The sequence below is a fragment of the Gymnodraco acuticeps genome, unplaced genomic scaffold (genome assembly GCF_902827175.1).
Source record: "Gymnodraco acuticeps unplaced genomic scaffold, fGymAcu1.1, whole genome shotgun sequence".
Classification (NCBI taxonomy): domain Eukaryota; kingdom Metazoa; phylum Chordata; class Actinopteri; order Perciformes; family Bathydraconidae; genus Gymnodraco; species Gymnodraco acuticeps.
The window spans coordinates 162,313-181,614 of record NW_022990949.1 but is presented as its reverse complement, the minus strand read 5'-3'; the positions used below and the strand labels follow the sequence as shown (position 1 = coordinate 181,614).

The window sequence follows — 19,302 nt, the reverse complement described above, 5'->3', positions numbered from 1 at the left end:
ATGTGTGGGCAGGGCCTGTGGGGGTATCATACCAAAGGGACATCATCAGGGGTCTGTAAGGGGCAATTTTACAGGTCATGCACACGTATGCACCACCACTTGAGTTTGTTTGACCGTTGGAAGTATCGGTGGGCCGGTTGACCCTTTCGTTTTTTTCGCCTTTAGATAGCAGGGGCTGCCGTATTCTCTCAAAAGACAACAATGGGCGTTGAAAATCGGGACAAAGGACGACAATTTGTCAGGCTTGTGGTTTTGTTGTTGAATGTGAGAAATTGGGCCGGAGCAGAAGGAAAAGCCGTCATGTGTCATCTTGACCCTTATAGTCCCATAAAAGTGGAAGTGAAGAGGGCTAATTTGTCTTTTTAGGGGTAGTCAATTTGGAAATGTGACTGTTGGTGTGAAGGGGGGATACTTCTTACAAAGGTATGCCTTATTTTTTCTGCAGGTTTTTCTTTTCACACATGCACCGACACCAGCTTGCTTATCTACGTATTAAACAATCCTACACACAATCTGTTCCGCTATGTGTTATATCCCTCTAATTCCCTCACAGTCATCCCTCCTCGCTCTCTCTGTGCGTCCCTCCCCTCCCAGTGTCTCTCTATCTGTCTGCTGTGCTATGACCTGTCTGGGTTTTGACGTATCTGTTTGTATTGTAACTCAGGCCTCCACATCCCATTTTATGATGCATTTTCAATCTAAGCTGTGTAGGAGCGAGCCAAAAAACGCTCTGATTAACTCTTATTTTGTTGTGTGTATGTGTAAATATGCAGTCTGCGGGTGTGGTCGACCGCCTACAGTATAGCAGCGAGAGAGGAGGCAGGATGGAGGAGAAAGAAGGGGGAGGAGGAGAAAGGGGGGACATCGCCGATGAATGAGTGTATTAGTCTGGCATTACTGGGCCATTCCCGCAGAGGGACGGAGAGAGGAGAGGAAGATGGAGGACTACATTGTTGAAGGATAGTGCCTAAAGGGGGAAGGAGAGAAGGGGGTAAAAAAGAGAACACATAACAAGATAGGTATTCTGTGTTAAATGTAAAGAGGAAACGATTCAGAGGGAAGGATAAAAACAAAGCACGCCGCTTACAGTTTGGCTGTTGAATGTGTGAAGGGCAGTGTCCAGGGGTCAGAATAAGGACAGAACTGCATCCTCCTTCCTCTCTCTTCCTCTTTTCCTCTCTCTTCAACTGAACCTGCGGTTTGTTTTTGATCTAAATTTGATTGCAGTGTATTTATTTCTCTCTAAGGTTAAACATGTACTGTCAACGAGGACAAGTGTTTCCCCTAATATTTTTTGTTTTTGTAAAACTCATCAAGAGGATCTCTGAAACCGAATCTATTATTGAGTTGGAAAGTAGAAGCACATATAAGGACTATATTAAAGACTTTTCTGTTATTGAATAATAACCGGGATGTAAACTAGGATATCATCCAATACCGAGTGGTTTGATCGCCAACATTTGAAAAGTGTAAACCTGTCTTTGTGGAACTTGTTCAAATGTTGTTCATACGCAAATATTCTCTTAAGGCTTGTGCAGATTTTAATCACAGTATAGCAGCACAACAGCACGCCCACCCTCAAAATATATCTGTTTACACACCAGCGATGAAATTGATTCGTTACAATTGTATCCATCCAAACGATTTCCAGCCAACTATTGAATACTTTCCCTTTTATTAAACCATTAACCTTCAAGACCGTGTTAATGTGGCAAGCTTTTGAAATGCTGGTATTGTCTGCTTTCTTTTTCCCAGTGTTTGTGCTAAGCTACCGGTCTGATTGAGGTAAGCTTCATATTTAGCGAGCAGATAAAGACGGGGACATTATCTTCTCTTCTGTCTTTTGGGCAAGGAAATGAATGGGCAAATGTCCAAAATATCTTAAAATGAATGGATTGCCTTTACAAACATGAAAGTGGATTAGATTAGCGAGACCACAATCTGCTCAAACAGGGCAGTATTGCGCCTACTTCCTTTTAAAAAGATACATAAAGTACATTTATTTATCTAGCTTTTCAGTCTTGTATGGTCATCTCTGGTCAGAAGTATCTGTTTCTTTGTAAATGTATAGAACACAAACACTGCTTTGTAAGGTCTGATTTATCTGCCTCTCTGAATCTTATTTCATGTCTCAATGAGGTTTTTGTTCTCTCCGTCTCTTTCTTTTTTCCCTCACCTCCCCTCTCTGTCTCTCTTGCCCCTCTTCTTTTCATTTTGCCAATGCCCGTCCCTTATTTATGTAGCAAGAGGAAACAGCTGTCTCGTGCAGGGCGTAAGGTTGGCCAGGCAGGCCGGCTGCAGGCTCTGCAAAGCTCGAACACTGAGCTCATTGTCTCTCTCACACACACACACCACACACACCACACACACACACGCACCCACACGCACACGCACGCACACACACACACACACCCCCCACTTCCGCACACACGGTCCCCTCCATTCACATTCATTTAAAAGTGGGACAGGAAGGAGAAGACAGCTGAGCCCACATTATCTTGGTTTCCATTGATGTACATTGGCGTGAAGTATGACTTTTGCACTGGGAATGTGCCTTTTTTTCATTGATATTGAAATGACGCACCACATTGAGATCTTACACTTATGGAACAATGAATAGTTTCACATCTTTGCAGACCAAATGTCTCTCCACCTTCCAGAAAGGTTGATGCCTCCTGGCTTTTCCTCAGATGGCGGAAAATATGACAAAGCTTAGAAAGCAAAGAACAATTCTGCAATAATCAATTCTCACTACATCTCCCCTCTAATACAGAAATGTCATATTTAATTTGAAATGTTTACTTGAATCCCTTTTTAGTATGACATTTCCTTTCATCTCCTTCCCGAGGACATGTGTAAACACGATAAGCTATGATCTGAGTTTTATCTTTAATTCCTTTATGATTTGAGGTTTTAATTCCGCTGCAATTTGTAGTCGAGCCGCTCCTAATTTATTTCTCATTTACTCCCCCATTTGTAGCGCCACCTTCAAAGTCATTTTCTCACATCCTCCAATCAAGTGGCTCTTGTCATTTCTCTGATTTACACTTCAATCTTCTTATGCTTGCTTTTAATCCTGGGCGTTGTTGTCCTCGTTAAGGCGAAATAAAAAATCATAATCTATTTTCGCACAAGAAAATGAATGTACATAATGTACATAACGGGACGGTTTTCTCGGTGTCAGGTAGGGTGGACACACAGAGGATTGTGAGCAGGAGGGCAGAAGGATGAGAGGACATTTCACTCCAGCTTGGAAGAAAGAAAGGCCAGTTTTCCAGGAATCCAGGGGCTCTTGAAGAACGGATGATGGAACAGAAGATCTGTTTCAATGGATTGATTTTGCCCAATTGTCATGAAATCTGACCTTTTTAAGCCAATACGGATGAGTAGTCACGAAAACAGTAAAATAAAAATTATTTGTGCGTTTACACACACACACACACACACACACACACACACACACAGCAATCTAATAGCAGCATTTATTTTTGCTTTGTCTTTTTTTCACTATCATTCTACTATCTGTCATCCTGTCTTCATTCTACATCTTGCATAAGTGTGTGTGAGATTAAGAGACAGAGCAAGGATGGGTGATGGAGGATAATGTGTGCAAATGTGTCAAGGAGCATCATGTTCTCTGTAACAAGTACACGGCGCTCTGCTGTCAGCTCAGCTGCTTTTCTCAGTCTTCCTCTCCCAAAGCTCCCCCCAAAACTCCCAAACCTTCATCTGTCCATCCATGCATCCGTGCCTAGCAGTGGTGTCGTGCAGAGAAGTCGTGAATATTTGATGCGTCTGGTTTGTTCTGCCCTGCCCTGCTCCCCACTTTTGGTTTGCCGCGTTACCGAGAAACATTTGGTCAAAAGTGCACGCAACCCAAACCCATACTTTAACTAAGGATGTGATTGATGCCTTGCACAGCTGTACTGATCTCCCAATGTATGTATGTGCTGGTTTAAACAGTCTATAATGTTGTTCTCTTGAAATATAAGATGTGGACTACTGGAAGAGGCTTGATAACAATGTTGGGGGGGGTTTCAAGAGGATGTGAGCACACCTTCCAGCCCAAAATACATCCTAAGCTGAAAACATAAAATACAACTAGGTGCTAGCATGTTCTGTCTGACTATAAATGACACACAAATGTTTATAAAAGCTTGTTTTTGACGAGAAGACACATGAGGGAACTTTTGGATTTGAGCCTTTACAGACCATTTACATGCACAAAAACCTATATAACACACTACAGGAAAAGGGAAAATTAATTGAGACAAATTTAGTTTCTACTTGCAATGAATCTGCTTGTAGAAATTAGAGCTACTTCACCTGTAGCTAGCTAATTTTAGCTTTAATAGCGTTCGTCCCTAAGTCAAAACATTCTAATGGCGCATTTCCACTGCAGGGCCTCGCACGGCTTAGTACGGTATTGTTAGGCCTTGGTAGGCCAGGCTCACTTTATGCTGCGTTTCCATTACAGTTTAGTAGCTGGGGTAGTAACTATAGTAACATAGTGTAGGCGGAGCCGTGACGTCATCTTCAATGCGAAACACAAAACCAACATCAGCCGTTAGCTCTTAGCACTCAAGCTCACAGCTCCTCATATCTGTTCAGAAACTTTACAAAAGTTAAACAAGTACAAACCACAGACTGCCTGTGTCATGGTGAATACAGTCGCTGGTTTATTTATGTCTGTATAGGCCGTTGTTGTGAGTGTGGACGGTCGGCGCATATACAACGTTAGTTTAGCCGATCTTCATCTAGAAAACATGCATTTTAAAAGGTTTTTCGCCTGCCGTCTATCTGCAGACTTGTCAAAGCATTAATTCATGGTTTTTACTAACCAGTATAAGTATGTTGTTACTTCGGCATCATTTGAAACGTGTATTACAATTAAATCACGGTCAAATATGTTCATTTTGTTGTAGTTGCCAGCGATTCTCACTATTTTAGCATACTCAGCCCGGTTGTTGGCCCTGAAAGAACCTCGATTTTGGAGAGCCAGAAAACTGTGAAAAAGTCCCCGCTAGCCGGAACTACCCCTAGTGGAAACGCAACCACAAACGGACCGGGCAACGCTTAAACCACGTTCCGCGCAGTAGTGGAAATGCGCCATAACTTTCCTCATGCATCACTCATCTTGAATCTTTTCTCAGGGAAAAACAAGCTCATGAGTGACTTTATTCATCCATTGCTTTAGTCCCAATAGCAGGCTGACTTCTTATGATTAAAGGCCCTGAATTATTGAACAATAGAGTGTTTCACCATGCTCCTTTCTTCTTAATCAATTCAGAGCTGAGTAAAACCACAGCGCTCAGCCTACTGGTAATAATGTTTGACTCAAAGGGGCTTCATCAAGTTTTCCTGGCAATCACCAAAAATGATTAACCACTCTGAGACACACACACTCTTAACGGTTGATGTTATACAGATGCTTTGCAGAGGACAGGGGCATAAATGTGTATTTATTTACATGATACATGTTTATATTTTTCCATCTACAACCTGATCATTGGTGTCATAAACTGCACAACCAAAAGAAATAGCTTCCGTTTCTCTGCAGACAACTTATTTGTGTATTTATCATGGCTAATCCATCGACAATACCCAATTACATCAAAGGGTTTTTCATGCATTTCGATTTGCATATGTTGCAGCACATTGAATGCACTTATTACATTACATTGCATTTAGCTGACGCTTTTATCCAAAGCGACTTACAATAAGTACATTCGACCAGGAAGACACAAACTTGAAGAAAACAGAATCATATAAGTACATCAGGTTTCATAGAGCTAAAACATTTCAAGTGCTACTCAACTGGCTTTAGATAAGCCAGTCCTTTATTAGTATATAAATGCTTTGTTAGCAATTCTATCGCTCGAAGTGGAGTCGAAAGAGATGAGTTTTCAGTCTGCGCCGGAAGATGTGTAAGCTATCTGCTGTCCTGATGTCAATGGGGAGCTCATTCCACCACTTATTTCATGTTTTAAAGCCACCTGAGATAAAAATGTAATATTTATCCAGACATTACTCTTAGAGTGCAGATCAAGTCAGAAAGTGTATATCATCTCCTAAAAGAGCCTTACAGAGTTTGATTTTCCGAATGATCAAGGATATTGAACAAAGGAAAACTCAACTTTGAAGATTTAAGGGCTGAAAAAAGTCCTTCCAAGTTGTCCCGAGATCCTTCTAAACTCTCTTCACCCTGTTCCTTTGAGAATGAAAATCCTGACAGACTACTGTATATCACACCCAGCTGTCAAATTCCATGAGGGAGGCCCCTTCGCTGGGTGAGGGGGATACAAATGGACAGAGGCGGTGTGTACCATAGTTTGTAGGAATGGTGAGAGCCTTTTCACACAGAAGACATACAGAGATCCTCGTTATTCACTTGATATCTCTGACAATGATTAATATACACACACTCGGACACACCTTAGCACTAAAAACCGACTTCAATGTTCTGCTCGATTTGTTTATTGACATCTTTTCCAGGAATTTATGCTTTAAAGGACAAAGAGCTTCCATTAACCTTCTGTTCTTATGGTGCATTAATTGGGACTTTTTTGTAGTCTTATCCATTTGTTCTTGGCGAATAAAATGGAAAAGAATCAAGTATGTAGCACTAACAAAGTTATTTTAAGCTCATGTACTATCAGGATTCTTGCTTTTCTGAATTTGTATCCTCATGGTTTATTGCTCCTATTGTAATTAACTTTGTACAAAAGAGTCTAAACTACATTTCATTGAATGCTCTCATATTATTGCAATTATACCCGCCTATCGAGCTGTTTTTACGATGATTCTGAACACCTTTTTCTGCTTGTTTCCTCCAGGTGTACCAGGGCCTGGACATCATCACCAATAAGGTGACAGCTGAGGAGCGCGCTCAGTGCAAACATCACATGATCAGCTTCGTGGACCCGTTGGTCAGCGGCTACACGGTGTTGGACTTCAGGAACAAAGCCCTGGCTCTAATATCCTTTTCCTAGAAACGTGCGCAAGAAGAGCAGCAATACTATCCATAACACCCCTCTGCATGCTGCCAGCACCCCCGTCACATCTACCCTCCCAGTCTATCACGCGGTAACTGCAGGAAAAAGGAATGCAGTCAATTTGACTTTTACTAATTGGTCTGGAGGTGTGTGTGAATATGTGTGAGGAAGAAGATCTGCCATGTCCTAGTTTTGTCGACATGTCTCGCTGCAGATGTTTTACTGAAAATGAGAAGAGAGAGATGATATTGATAGAGAAGTGTGTGCGTCTACACACACTCTGGGCAGTCACACCCTACTGCAGACACTGGCCGGTACACAGATGTGGAGAAAGGAGGTGATAACTAGAGGCGGTATTAATAGATCAGGAAGGCACACACACACACACACACACACACACACACACATCTTCTCACACACGCACACTCACCAGTGCAGCGAGGGGCTCCAAGAATAGGCTCAGTGCGGCGAGAGCTCACCGGTGGGAAGAGGGAGAAATGGAAAGAGATGAATACCGATTAGTAGGGATAGCGGCGATGTGGAGGATTTTAAACTGTAGAGCAGGAAAGAGAGATGATGGGGGATGGGGGGGGGCTGACAAGCTTGAGAAGTTCAGAGACGCAGGACCTAATGACGCATCATCGGCTATCAATCGTTCACTCCACATGCCATTCACATTAACTCCCTCCGTACAACCCCCCCTCTCCTTTACTGCTCTCAATCTTCCAGCCTTCTTTTCTGTTTTCCCTCCCTTGAAATCTCTGTCAGCAATCATCCGCTCTCCTTGCCTCTACAAACACTGATGCAGACCTCTCGTGTGTGTGTGTGTGTGAGAGAGAGAGAGGGGGGGGGAGGTGAGTGAAGATGGCTGATGAGCCGTTATCTTGTTTGTGTGGTTATTTGATTATCCCAGAGAAGGTGGGCGAGGGAAGGGAAAAGAGAAAGTGCAAGATGAGAGCAGATGCGACAGAAAAGGGGAGAGTAAGGGAAATAAGGTGTGGCAGGCAGGTCGTAAGCTTGAATGGCTGTTTAAATTCCAATATTGATATTTGCGTGTTGATTTAGGAGCTGACGCAAACTAACGGCTGATATTGAGTTTGTGATAAAGACACAGTATTGACTTTGTTGCCATAGCTAAGGATTCTTTACATTATTAATTAGCATTTCGTCAATTTGGTTAATTGAAGTTTCGAAGAATTGTGAAAATGTGCATTAAAACTTTCCAGTTGACATTTTCAAATAGTGTGCATTAAAGGGGCCCTATTATGCTCATTTTCAGGTTTAGATTTTTTTTTTTTTACTGTGACATGTCTCCATGCTTTAATGTTAACAAAAATACTCTCATACTGCCGTGCTGCAGCACCTCTTTTCACCCTCTGTCTGAAACCAGAGCCCAGTCTGCTCTGATTGGTTAGCTGGCCGGCTCTGTTGTGATTGGTCAACCGCTACGAGCTGTCCCGCCCATTAACCTATCATGTATAATGTGATAGAAGCTCGTGGGAGAGAAACTCCCTCTGGAGGGAACTTTGGGATGTTAACCTTTGCAGACCATTTACATGCATCTGATATAACACACTACTGGAAAGGGAAAAACCAAGAAGCATAATAGGGCCCCTTTAAGGTTCTTAGCTCAATTCCCTGTACACTGATATGCATGCACTTTAATTGAGGTGCATTTATGTAACAACTATGAAAATCAGCAGCACTCTGTTCTTGTACAGTATATACAATGTTCACAGTTTCTCCTTAACAGCCTTCAACATGGAGGACATGCACAGCAAGGACACACTGCCAGTCGTTGTAGGAGGAACAAACTACTACATTGAGTCTCTGCTGTGGAAAGTCCTGGTGGATACAGGGGTGAGTGCAACTCAAACACACCTCCCATCCTCCTCTATGCCTCTACACTATTTATCGCAATGATGAATGCATTTCTTATTTATCTTCAACTTTTCATTACGTGAAAATAAGTCTGTTTAGTGATAATAAAGTCTGACCTTGATTTATTTGTCAGTTGCCAAGATGTGATTTTTAAGAGCGGTTTCTTCATGCTGCTCTTACATTGCAATTTAGCGAGGATGCTTATTGTTTAGCTTCTTAAATAGTATTTTGTGTCTCTGATCGAGCTCATTTTAGCGTTTTTCCCTCCAAGCCTCATTCCTGGAAAAGTCTGATTAGATTGGCTTCCAAGAATAAAATATAGCGCATCATTGCAAAAGTTGAAGAAGCCATTAGTGGACATACACAAATGAAATGGTTTGTTGAATGTCATTATTTTTTTCTAATCTAGAGATAACACAAAAAATGACTTGGTTGTATTATGTATGGGCACAGTACTGAAAAAGACAGTTTTTCACGACATGTCACTTTAGAAGATCTGGAAGTAGGAGTTTAAGAGCAGCTTTTAAAGGCAGATTTGGTTTTTAAAGCGCTAAATGAAATGTGTATCACAGCAGGAGACCAGGGCGCCAGGGGACGGAGGAGATGGGGCTCTGGACAGGAAGCTAGAGCTGGAGAAACTGGGAGTAGAAGAGTTACACAAACGACTGGCGGAGGTTGACCCCAAAATGGCGGCCATGCTGCACCCCAATGACAAACGCAAGATAACCAGGTGATACAGCTGGTAATTAAAAATAAGGGCCTGGAAATGTCTCAGTTCCTTTAAATAGAAACTGCAGAAACGGCTTCATGTGTTTGTAGAATAGAGAATAGAATAGAGAAATGCTATTCCCACCTAGTGGATAATGTAGCGTTTGTGGGTGTTCAGAATATTGTTGAGTTTCCTCATGTTTTGTACAAGGTCCTTAAGGGCTCTCGCTCTGTCTCAGGCTGACAGCCACAATACATGGACTCCACGCAGTGTCGGCTGACAGCACGAGCATCTGCTCACACACACACACACACACACACACACACACACACACACACACACACACACACACACACACACACACACACACACGGCTTGATGAGTAGCAGTCAGTGCACTCTGGTCTTCCGTGTGAGCAGGTTAGGTTACCCTGTTCTTCTGGATGACAGGAGGCGACAGGAATAATCTTTTCTCCGTAACCTCAGAGCAGCGAGGTACGGCTGAAGGGGCTGCTTTGGATTCAAATTTCAGCATCTCGAAAATAGATTTACTGGCTGAATGTTAACTGTGTGAGGAATAGACGGATGCTACTCTGCAGTTATGTATCTAGTTTCATCCCTTATCTTATATTTCTTCCCGCTTTATGTCGTTTGAATTGGTGTTAGGGTGTGTTAATCCTTTGTCAATACTCAAACTAGCCTCTTGATGTGAGCCTCAAAAGGGGGGGGGTTTCACTTGCACTGGATTTAATGGATGATTGGATGTTTAACTAATCTAATCTCAGCTAACCTACTGAGGCCCGACATACAGGGATGTAAACTAGATCATTTACATCAAATAACAAACAGGAAGTAACTTTGCTTGTTTCGACACAGTGGGAGATTTGACTAAGTGATGTATTTAACCACATCTCTGACGCTATGTGTTTTATCTACAGGAGTCTTCAGATCCACGAGATGACGGGCGTCTCTCATACCCGCTGGCTGCAGGAGCAGAGGGGGCAGGAGGGGGGCGATGGGCTCGGGGGGCCGCTGAGATACTCAGACCCCTGCATCTTCTGGCTGCACGCTGACATGGAAGGTGAGGATTGAGGATTCGATTGGATTTCAATTCACTGTTTTTACTGGAGCTGCAAGATTTGGAAAAATAAGTATGCGATTATTTTTGACTGATCTTGCCATTGCGATATGATTCATGGTATTGGAGGGGTTTATAATTTTTTTAATTATTGTCTCATTATCATTATAGTTTGATTATTTTAAGGGGATCTGTACCAAACAAATAGGTTTTTTTAAGGATATAGAATAAAATGTGTTGGCTGGGAAATCTTTGCAGCCTGTTGGAGCGCCACCGCCATTGGGCCGCAATTTTTTTTATTTTTAACGCATAAATACCCAAATATTCTGCTTCCTGCAATTAGAATATCACACTATTCTATATTGCAATTTGATATAATTTAGATTAATTGTGCAACTCTTGTTATTCAAACAACAACAATGGCAACATTGCTAAAGAGCTATAATAGTTTAGATAATTTTCTACATTGATCTGTCTTATTTAACTGGTCAATTGTTATATTTCTCCCTCTGTGTTCCCCTCCAGCTCTAGACAAGCGGCTGGATGCTCGTGTGGATGAGATGTTGTCTGCTGGACTCATAGAGGAGCTCAGAGACTTCCATGTTCGCTTCAATCAACAGAAAGTCCAGGATGACAGGTAACTGATCTGCAGCAGAACATGTCTACCATCCTGATGAAACACTATCAACCTGATGCTAAGTTGTTATTTTGATAGTGCTCTCAAATGTTGTTATTGTTTCAGATGCAGGGACATAACCTATGGCAATTTGTTACATTACATTACATTACATGTAAATGGTAAATGGACTGTACTTATATAGCGCTTTATCCAGTCTTTACGACCCCTCAAAGCGCTTTACATACTACATGTCATTCACCCATTCACACCCATTCATACAGAGCAGTACCACTTGCTCTAGGACCTAACATTCACACACATTCACACACCGTTGGCCATCGGGAGCAACTCAGGGTTAAGTATCTTGCCCAAGGATACATCGACATGTTGGCTGCACGGGCTGGGATCGAACCCACAACCTTCTGGTTGAAAGACGACCGCACTCCCTCGCAGCCACAGTCGCCCTATATATGTTACTTGTTAGATGATTTTATCCAAAGCGACTTACATACTCAATACTGTGGGCAATCCCCACAGGAGCAATTTGGGGTGAAGTGTCTTGCCCAGGGACACAACGACATGCTGACTGCAGTGGGGTTTGAACCTTGATCCGAACACCAACGCTCTACCTACTGCGCCACACGCCTCCGTGTTAGACTTTGTGCCGCGTCAAAAAACATACACATGTAAATAATACTCCCTTAAAACAGACTGATGTGTAAAAAAACAGTTCCCCTTTAACACCTATTAGTCAAAGAGGCCCTCTTGTGCTTCCTGTACAATGTTATTTAGGTTTTTGTGCATGTTAATGGTCTGCAAAGGCTAAAATCCTGCCAGCTAACCAATCGGAGCAGACTGGGCTCTGGTTTCAGACGGTTAAAAAGAGGCAGAATGAGAAAAATAAAGAGCTTTTTGAACATTAAAGCACGGAGACATGTCACAGTAGATGCGCAGAATACATATGTGACCCGCTCTATCTCATTTCAAAATAAATGTGGATTTGCGTAAAAAACTTTTTTTTCGGGGTTTGTGTGTTTTGTTTGATTTTAAACAAACAAAGTCTTGGCTTTCAGAATATGAAACTTGTATTTCCAAACTCACACGATAAATACATTCTTTAAGCTTGTAAAGGGAAGATGACAGACAATCTGCTCTTCCGCAGCGCCACCCCCCCCTCCCTCCGGCTGACATTATGAATGTAAGCTTAGAGTAATCATAAATAACACGGCAGGGTCCGTTACAGTTTGTTTTCATCTGATTTCAATTAAACAAAGTCTTGGCTTTCAGAATATTAAACTTTTTTCGGCAAATTAGCAGAATAGGGTCCCTTTTAATGTTGCTCTTCCTCCTTTCCCAAAGCCAACATTTGCTTCATACAGTATTGCTTGTGTTTCTGGCAAGCCTTCTCTAAAAGAAACTCTACAACCTTTTTAACGGCAAAATCCGACTTTAAGTGACAGAGTAGGATCTGTAATCTGTTAAATGGGCCAAGAAGCTACGTCATACTTGGCTCTGGCTCCTGTCGCATCATTGTTATTGCGCATTAAAAAGGATCCAATGTCTGTGAAACCAGTCCAAGATCACATTCTCATCCTCCTATCCAAATGGGGGATCCAGACATTCAGGCTGCACACGTTCCTCCTCTCTTTCATGTAAGCAGGGCAGCGGAGTGAACTGGGTCCAGCAGTTATTTATTTCTGACAGGTCACTCCGTTCTGTGCGCTGTTGTTTCCCAAAGGCCTGCAGACCAATTTAGATCTGGCCCACACTGTTGCTAGTTTGGTTCAGATGGGACTGACATTTCTCCAGGATGTCCAGTGATTATTAATAATTGCCGAGATAAGCCCCCTCAATAGGACATTAGCACTAACAGGGGAGTCTGGTGGTCGCTGCTTATTACCTCAGGGCCTCGCACTGAATGGACATCCTGGTGGCCCTGGAACAAATTACTCACGGCGCGATGTGGTCTGTTAGAGATGCTATTGGAAGATAATATTAATATGATTAGGATTGATTGTCTGATTTTCACACAATTACAACGTTGTCCCTGACATTTTCTACAGTAAACCTCATGACCAGGAGCACACTGCAGCTGCGTCACTCCTCCTGCTCTGTGTGGTGGGGTGGATCATGAATTTAGCTTTTATTTACTAATAATTACAACTAGAGGACCAAAATACAAAACCAGTCGGGGAAAGGAAATACAGGGTAAATCAATTCATGTAAAAAAAATCTATTCATTTAAAAACATATAATAATGTTACTGCTAATACACAACAATCCTATACACCAAATCAAAGCTAATGTCAAGCATTAAAGTGGGATTTGTTGAAAATCACTTTTTTTTTCAAAATAAAAAAGGGAATCTAGTCTACGCCTACCAATATTATTTATGTAGTTCTTATTTGATAAGTTACCATTTTTGTTTAGCCTGAACTTATTCACCGAGAATTGAGGAACACTAAAAAACATTTATTTGTGCAGAATTAGCATGACATTTTTTTATCTTTGGTCTTAAATTTGCCTCTATGTGTTTACATTGAGCTGATATAACTAATGTTAAACACACTTTACTCAGTTTTCAAGCCACAATGCATTATTATTAGCGGACTCAAATCTGAAATCCTTTGTCCCATTGTGGGAAGTTTACAGCATTACAACACCATCGGTACAGAGCAGCTAAAAGGCTAAAGTAAAAAAAAAAAGATCATACAAATTAACTAGAGGCAAGCACACATTAAATACAAATGATACTGCAGTAGATGCTTGAATCAGCCCCTCTTTGTGCTGAATCTCTGGAACTATTTTGAAGAAAATTGTGAAATAGATTGACACCCCTAATAATCAATAAATCAATCAATAGGCGCATTCACACCGCAGTACTTTTATCACAAAGGTTCATGAGAACTTAGTTCATGAGAACTCTTTTGTCGCGTTCACACCAAAAAGAGCCGGAACTAAAATTAGTTCATGAGAACCTTTTTACCCCCTTTTAAGTCCCTGCTAGAGAGCAGGGACTTTCGTGGGAGAAAAAGGTTCCTCTGTCTGATTGGCTGGGCGGATTGCAAACCACGCCCCGTAAAACTCCCAAAACGTTTTGTGAAGCCGCCATTTTATTATCCTTGCATTAGCATTATTAGCATTAGCCTTAGCCCAGCGCAGAAACGCAGAGAGATTAACTTATGGCAACACAACATAAAACATGGGAGCGGTGGAGATGAGGAGGTGTCGGCGTTCTGGCGATTTACTCGGAAGGCTTCAGTAGAAGCTGCTGGGAGTCCCAGCAGCTTCTACTGAAGCCAGTCCCCAACTCCGGGGACTTTGGGCGGCCGGGGACTTTGGGCGGCCGGGGACTTTGGGCGGCCGGGGACTTTGGGCGGCCGGGGACTTTGGGCGGCCGGGGACTTTGGGCGGCCGGGGACTTTGGGCGGCAGTATACGCCGTGAAGTGGTTTGCGGCTTGCGGCTTGCCAGTAAACCCAAAGCAGAAGAAGAAGAAGTGACGTCAGCGGCTTCATTTGCCTAATCCTCCCCCAGGGACTTATTCCGGTGTGAACGCGATCTGTACTTAGTTCATGCGAACTAAAGAGTTCTCAGGAACCTTTGTGGGAAAAGTACTGCGGTGTGAATGCGCCTAATGTTTATTTATATAGCCCAATATCACAAATGTTACATTTGTCTCAGTGGACTTCACAGTTTGTACAGAATATCAGTATGACAATACAACACCCTCTGTCCTTAGACCCTCACATCGTACAAGGAAAAACTTCCGGAGAAAACCCACAGTTTAAAGGGAAAAATGGGAGAAACCTCAGGGAGAGCAACAGAGGAGGGATCCCTTTCCCAGGACGGACAGACGTGCAATAGATGCCGTGTGTAAATTGAAAAGATAACAACCAACGATACTTAAATAAAACCTTTCTATGTGCTCTTTGTGTCTTGAACGATGTTTACACATGCATGCAGGCTTCAGTATAGCTGATACAGCTATGATACACTGCTGAGCTGGATATATTGATATGTGTGTGTGTGATGGGGTGTGGCTGCGGGGAGTTGATGCATTGGTGGACCGATGCCCAGGAAGCTGCCAATTCCCGTCCCCCGTCCCTCCTCTCCATCATCACCCCATCCCACCTCCTGCACCAGCCTCCTCCTCTTCCTCCTCCCCCATTTCTCCCTCCATCTCTGCCACTATTGCCCTCTCAGCAATTTGATCACTCCAGCACTTTACTCCCCCCTCCCCCTCCGTCTGTGTCTCCTTTGCCCTCATGTCTCCCTCTCTGGCTGGCTGCTGTGGCCAGACATCAAGGTCAAACCTCTCCCTACTTCCTACATCTCTCTTTTTCTCCCCCCATTCACTCTACGTTTCCTGTGCTCTGTGGCTATTCTCACATTTCTGTCTCTACCCGTCTAGCCACATTTATTTTTGGTTATTTCCTCCTCTTGTTTCTGTTACAAGTTTAAGTTACAGACCCGGAATAGTCATTGTATTTTTTTACTATGTGGGTTTTTACTGGGTGTTAAAAGGCAAATTAAAGTGCTTTACAAAGAGAGAGAAATCAGCATCAAAGCGAATTAAAGGACAAAATGCAAATAATTACATGGAAGCAAGTCTGTAAATCAAAGTTAGTTAAAAGAAGAAAAAAAGATGTATGAGAACATTATAAGAACACAATTTATCTGTCTAAGACCATATTAAAAATCCTTACCTAATAAATCATAATCAAATGAAGTATAATATATAAAAGCAACCATTTATTGATTTCCATCCTTTTTCTTCAGTATCAAATCGAACTGCTATATACTGAGGACAGGAACTTCTGGGAGACAGACACTTGTTTTGGTTTGTCATCAATAACTTTACCAGGGTTTGTTTTAGGGCTGTACCCGAATATCCGAATCGGATATTCTTTTTTTTTCTTTTTTTCAAATTGAATTGATTGAAATCTCCAATATCAACGCAAGAGCTTGTGCCTCTTCGGGGGGTGCTAACGCTTAACCATAAACTTGATTGTTTACTTTCTCCGTCTTTATATGTAGATATTACTTTTCTCTGTTAATCTCCATCACGTTGTTTCCATAGCAACAACAACTTCCTGTCAACAGCGCTAACTCTCCTTCAAAATAAAAGCATGTCCATACAAAATAGGAAGCCAAGCCAAATTACACTTAAACGAATACAACTGCAACAAAAGTAACAAACAAATATCATTTTCAATTTCAAAGAACATGAATTGGGTTATTTACATTAACAAATAACTATAAAACAACAATACTGTAGAATAACAAAATGAATGCCTTGAACAAACCGAAATACATGTGTTGAAGCGCGCGCCCGCCGAATATTCGCTGCTGATTACTACCGAATATCCGGAGCCCGAAAAATGGTATTCGGGACAGCCCTAGTTTGTTTACCAGTGTTTGTTTACCAGTGTGGGCACTGCATGATATTGATGATAGGATAATAAACCCTTTTTTTTAAAAAAACATTTTTTATGGATGTCTTACGAGCCAAAGTTTGATTCGGTCGTAAATGTGCTTGCAAAACTGCCAAGAGTTACTTTCTGAGATTTCAGATTTGAATGAAAATTAAAATATAATAAACTAAAATAAACTGTAAATGTAAACATATCAACAGTAGAAGCGATATATATATATTAGGGCTGTCAAACGATTCACATTTTTAATCAGATTAATCACAGTTTAAAAATTAATTAATCATGATTAATCACCATTCGAACTATTTTCCAAAATATGCCATTTATTTATGTATATTGTTGTGGGAATGGAAAGAAGGCGGATATATCCATTTAACATACAGTATCTATGTTTATTATAACATTTTCTGCGTGTCAAAATGAAAGACAACCCACACACCTATCAATCATCAAACCGTGGTGTCTTAATTCATTACGTGTTGATTTCTATCAACGGGGGAGTACTTCAGGAAAGTCGACAGAGGGGGGCGGCGGCGGCTCGTGGAGTACTTCTTGACCACAGAGTGTGAACGTTGTGATCAGCTGTTTTAGCGCAGTTCTCCAGTGAAGGGGGGGAGTCTCCCTCCGCAGCCGGTTGGCGTAGTTTTGGCACAATTCCGTTGTACAGACCGACGTTAACAGCAGCCCTGTCTGTGCACACGGAGACCGACTCTGTCGTCCGGTGATCTAACCGCCTTCTGGAAAAGCTTAACAAGTACGTCGGTACGCAAATGCGCTTTGTGACACAAGTGACGGTACGCATTTCAGATTACGCACATAACCTGCGTACCAGTTATGTGCACCCCTGTACTACAGCAAAAGTATTCTCCGTCGGGACATCCTGCAACAACACAGCGCCGTTATCAAAGATGTTCTATTGAGAAGACGATCACTACGTGACAAAAGTTTTCAAAACCGTGGCTACTGAAATCAATCTTACTAACTGCTGTCTGTGCAATTTACTCCGCGCGAGTTGGCAGACTTTATTTTGCTTACTTTAACATCATTTTTCATGGTGGGGCTAAGCCATTTCTTGGTATGGGTGTAGCCTACCCCAGCCATACCCTGGCGCTGCCACTGGTGGCACGTATGGGGCGGGCCATTCTGCACATGCGTTAAATGCGTTAAATATTTTAACGCAATTAATTCAAAAAATTAATTACCGCCGTTAACGCGATAATTTTGACAGCACTAATATATATATATATTGCAGAATAATAAGAGGATTATATCAAATCTATCCCTTAAATGGAAACTAATGAATATAAGATATTATATACGTGTGCAAAGTAGCTGCAGTTTTTTTATTAAATTAAAATGTAATCCAATAAATCCAAAGAGGCATTGTAAAGTGAACTGTTATATGTAGAACCTTTTCTTGTAGAGGTACACAGAAAAATGCCAAAAGGTCAGTGAACTCAACACGCACACCAACTGAGGAGCTATATCTACAATCTGAGACCGACAGTAATACTGGAATTACGGGGAAACGGAGTGACATTGATAGTCAATATTTTGTGTGGGCTTCCTCTCGACCTCATGCACTCCGGTGAGGATACTCAGACCCCTGGGGATCCTCTGTCGGGCCGTTCACTTCCCTTAATGTCATTCTGTCACGTTGTCCCCCAAAGGGCCCCACATCTGCTCAGACTGATATTCCTCGATCAGGGAGGGAAGGAGAGATAGTGGAGGAGAAGGTGAAATGAGTCACCACCCAGTGTCTAGAAATGTCAAGATGGACACGGAAACTTTGTGCTCTTTTATAGATGGAGGAAGTTGTATTTCTTCTCTTATCCTTTTCCTGTCCTCTCCTAATTTCTCATCTCTCCTTTAATGTCTTCTAATTTCTCTTCTTGTTTCATCTTGTTTATTTTCCTTTCCTATCCTCTCCTTTTTTACTGTCCTTTCCCAATCTTCTCTTTCCTTCATTCTAATCTCCTTTCCTATATCCTTTAATGTCTTCTCCTCTCCCCATATTTGGCTCCCCTCTTTTCACTCCTTTCCTCTCCCCTTTTCTCATCTCCTTTCCTGTCTTATCCTCTCCTCTCCTTGTTTACTGTCCTTTCCTCTCTTCTCTTTCCCGCTAATCTAATCTCATGTCCTATTCTTTAATGTCTTCCCCTCTTCTCCTTTTTGTTTCGTTGTTGTGTCTCCTGTCTTCTCCTCTCCCCTCTTTTTCTCTCTTTTTCTTTCCTTTCCTCAAATCTACTCTCGTTTCCTTTGCCTTCACGTCGTCTCCTCTCCTTTCCAAATGTTCTCTCCTATTTATTATTTCCCTTTCCTTTCCTCAATTCTACTCCTTTCCTATTCCTTCGTGTCACCTTGTCTCCTCTTTTCACTTCTCTCCTCATCTTCTCACTCCTCCTCTCCTCTCTCCAGTCAGGACTATCAACGTGGGATTTTCCAGTCGATCGGTTTTAAGGAGTTTCATGAGTTCCTGACCGCTCCTGAAAGCAGCACCCAGCAGGAGAGAGACGCGCTTAAAGACAAAGGTCAGAAATAAACTGATGAAAGTCCCATAGATGGATTCAGATTCCCCGTTTGT

General features: G+C 42.0%; 1 protein-coding gene across 1 annotated transcript in view; it reads left to right on the top strand.

The window, feature by feature from the left end:
* The window catches only part of trit1 (tRNA isopentenyltransferase 1), a 46,932-nt gene that overhangs the window by 10,460 nt on the left and 17,170 nt on the right, over nt 1-19,302 (top strand). The window contains 6 exon segments of the mRNA XM_034235039.1: nt 6,837-6,977; nt 8,757-8,855; nt 9,449-9,606; nt 10,523-10,665; nt 11,188-11,299; nt 19,137-19,249. Of these exon segments, the coding sequence (XP_034090930.1) occupies nt 6,837-6,977; nt 8,757-8,855; nt 9,449-9,606; nt 10,523-10,665; nt 11,188-11,299; nt 19,137-19,249 (766 nt within the window).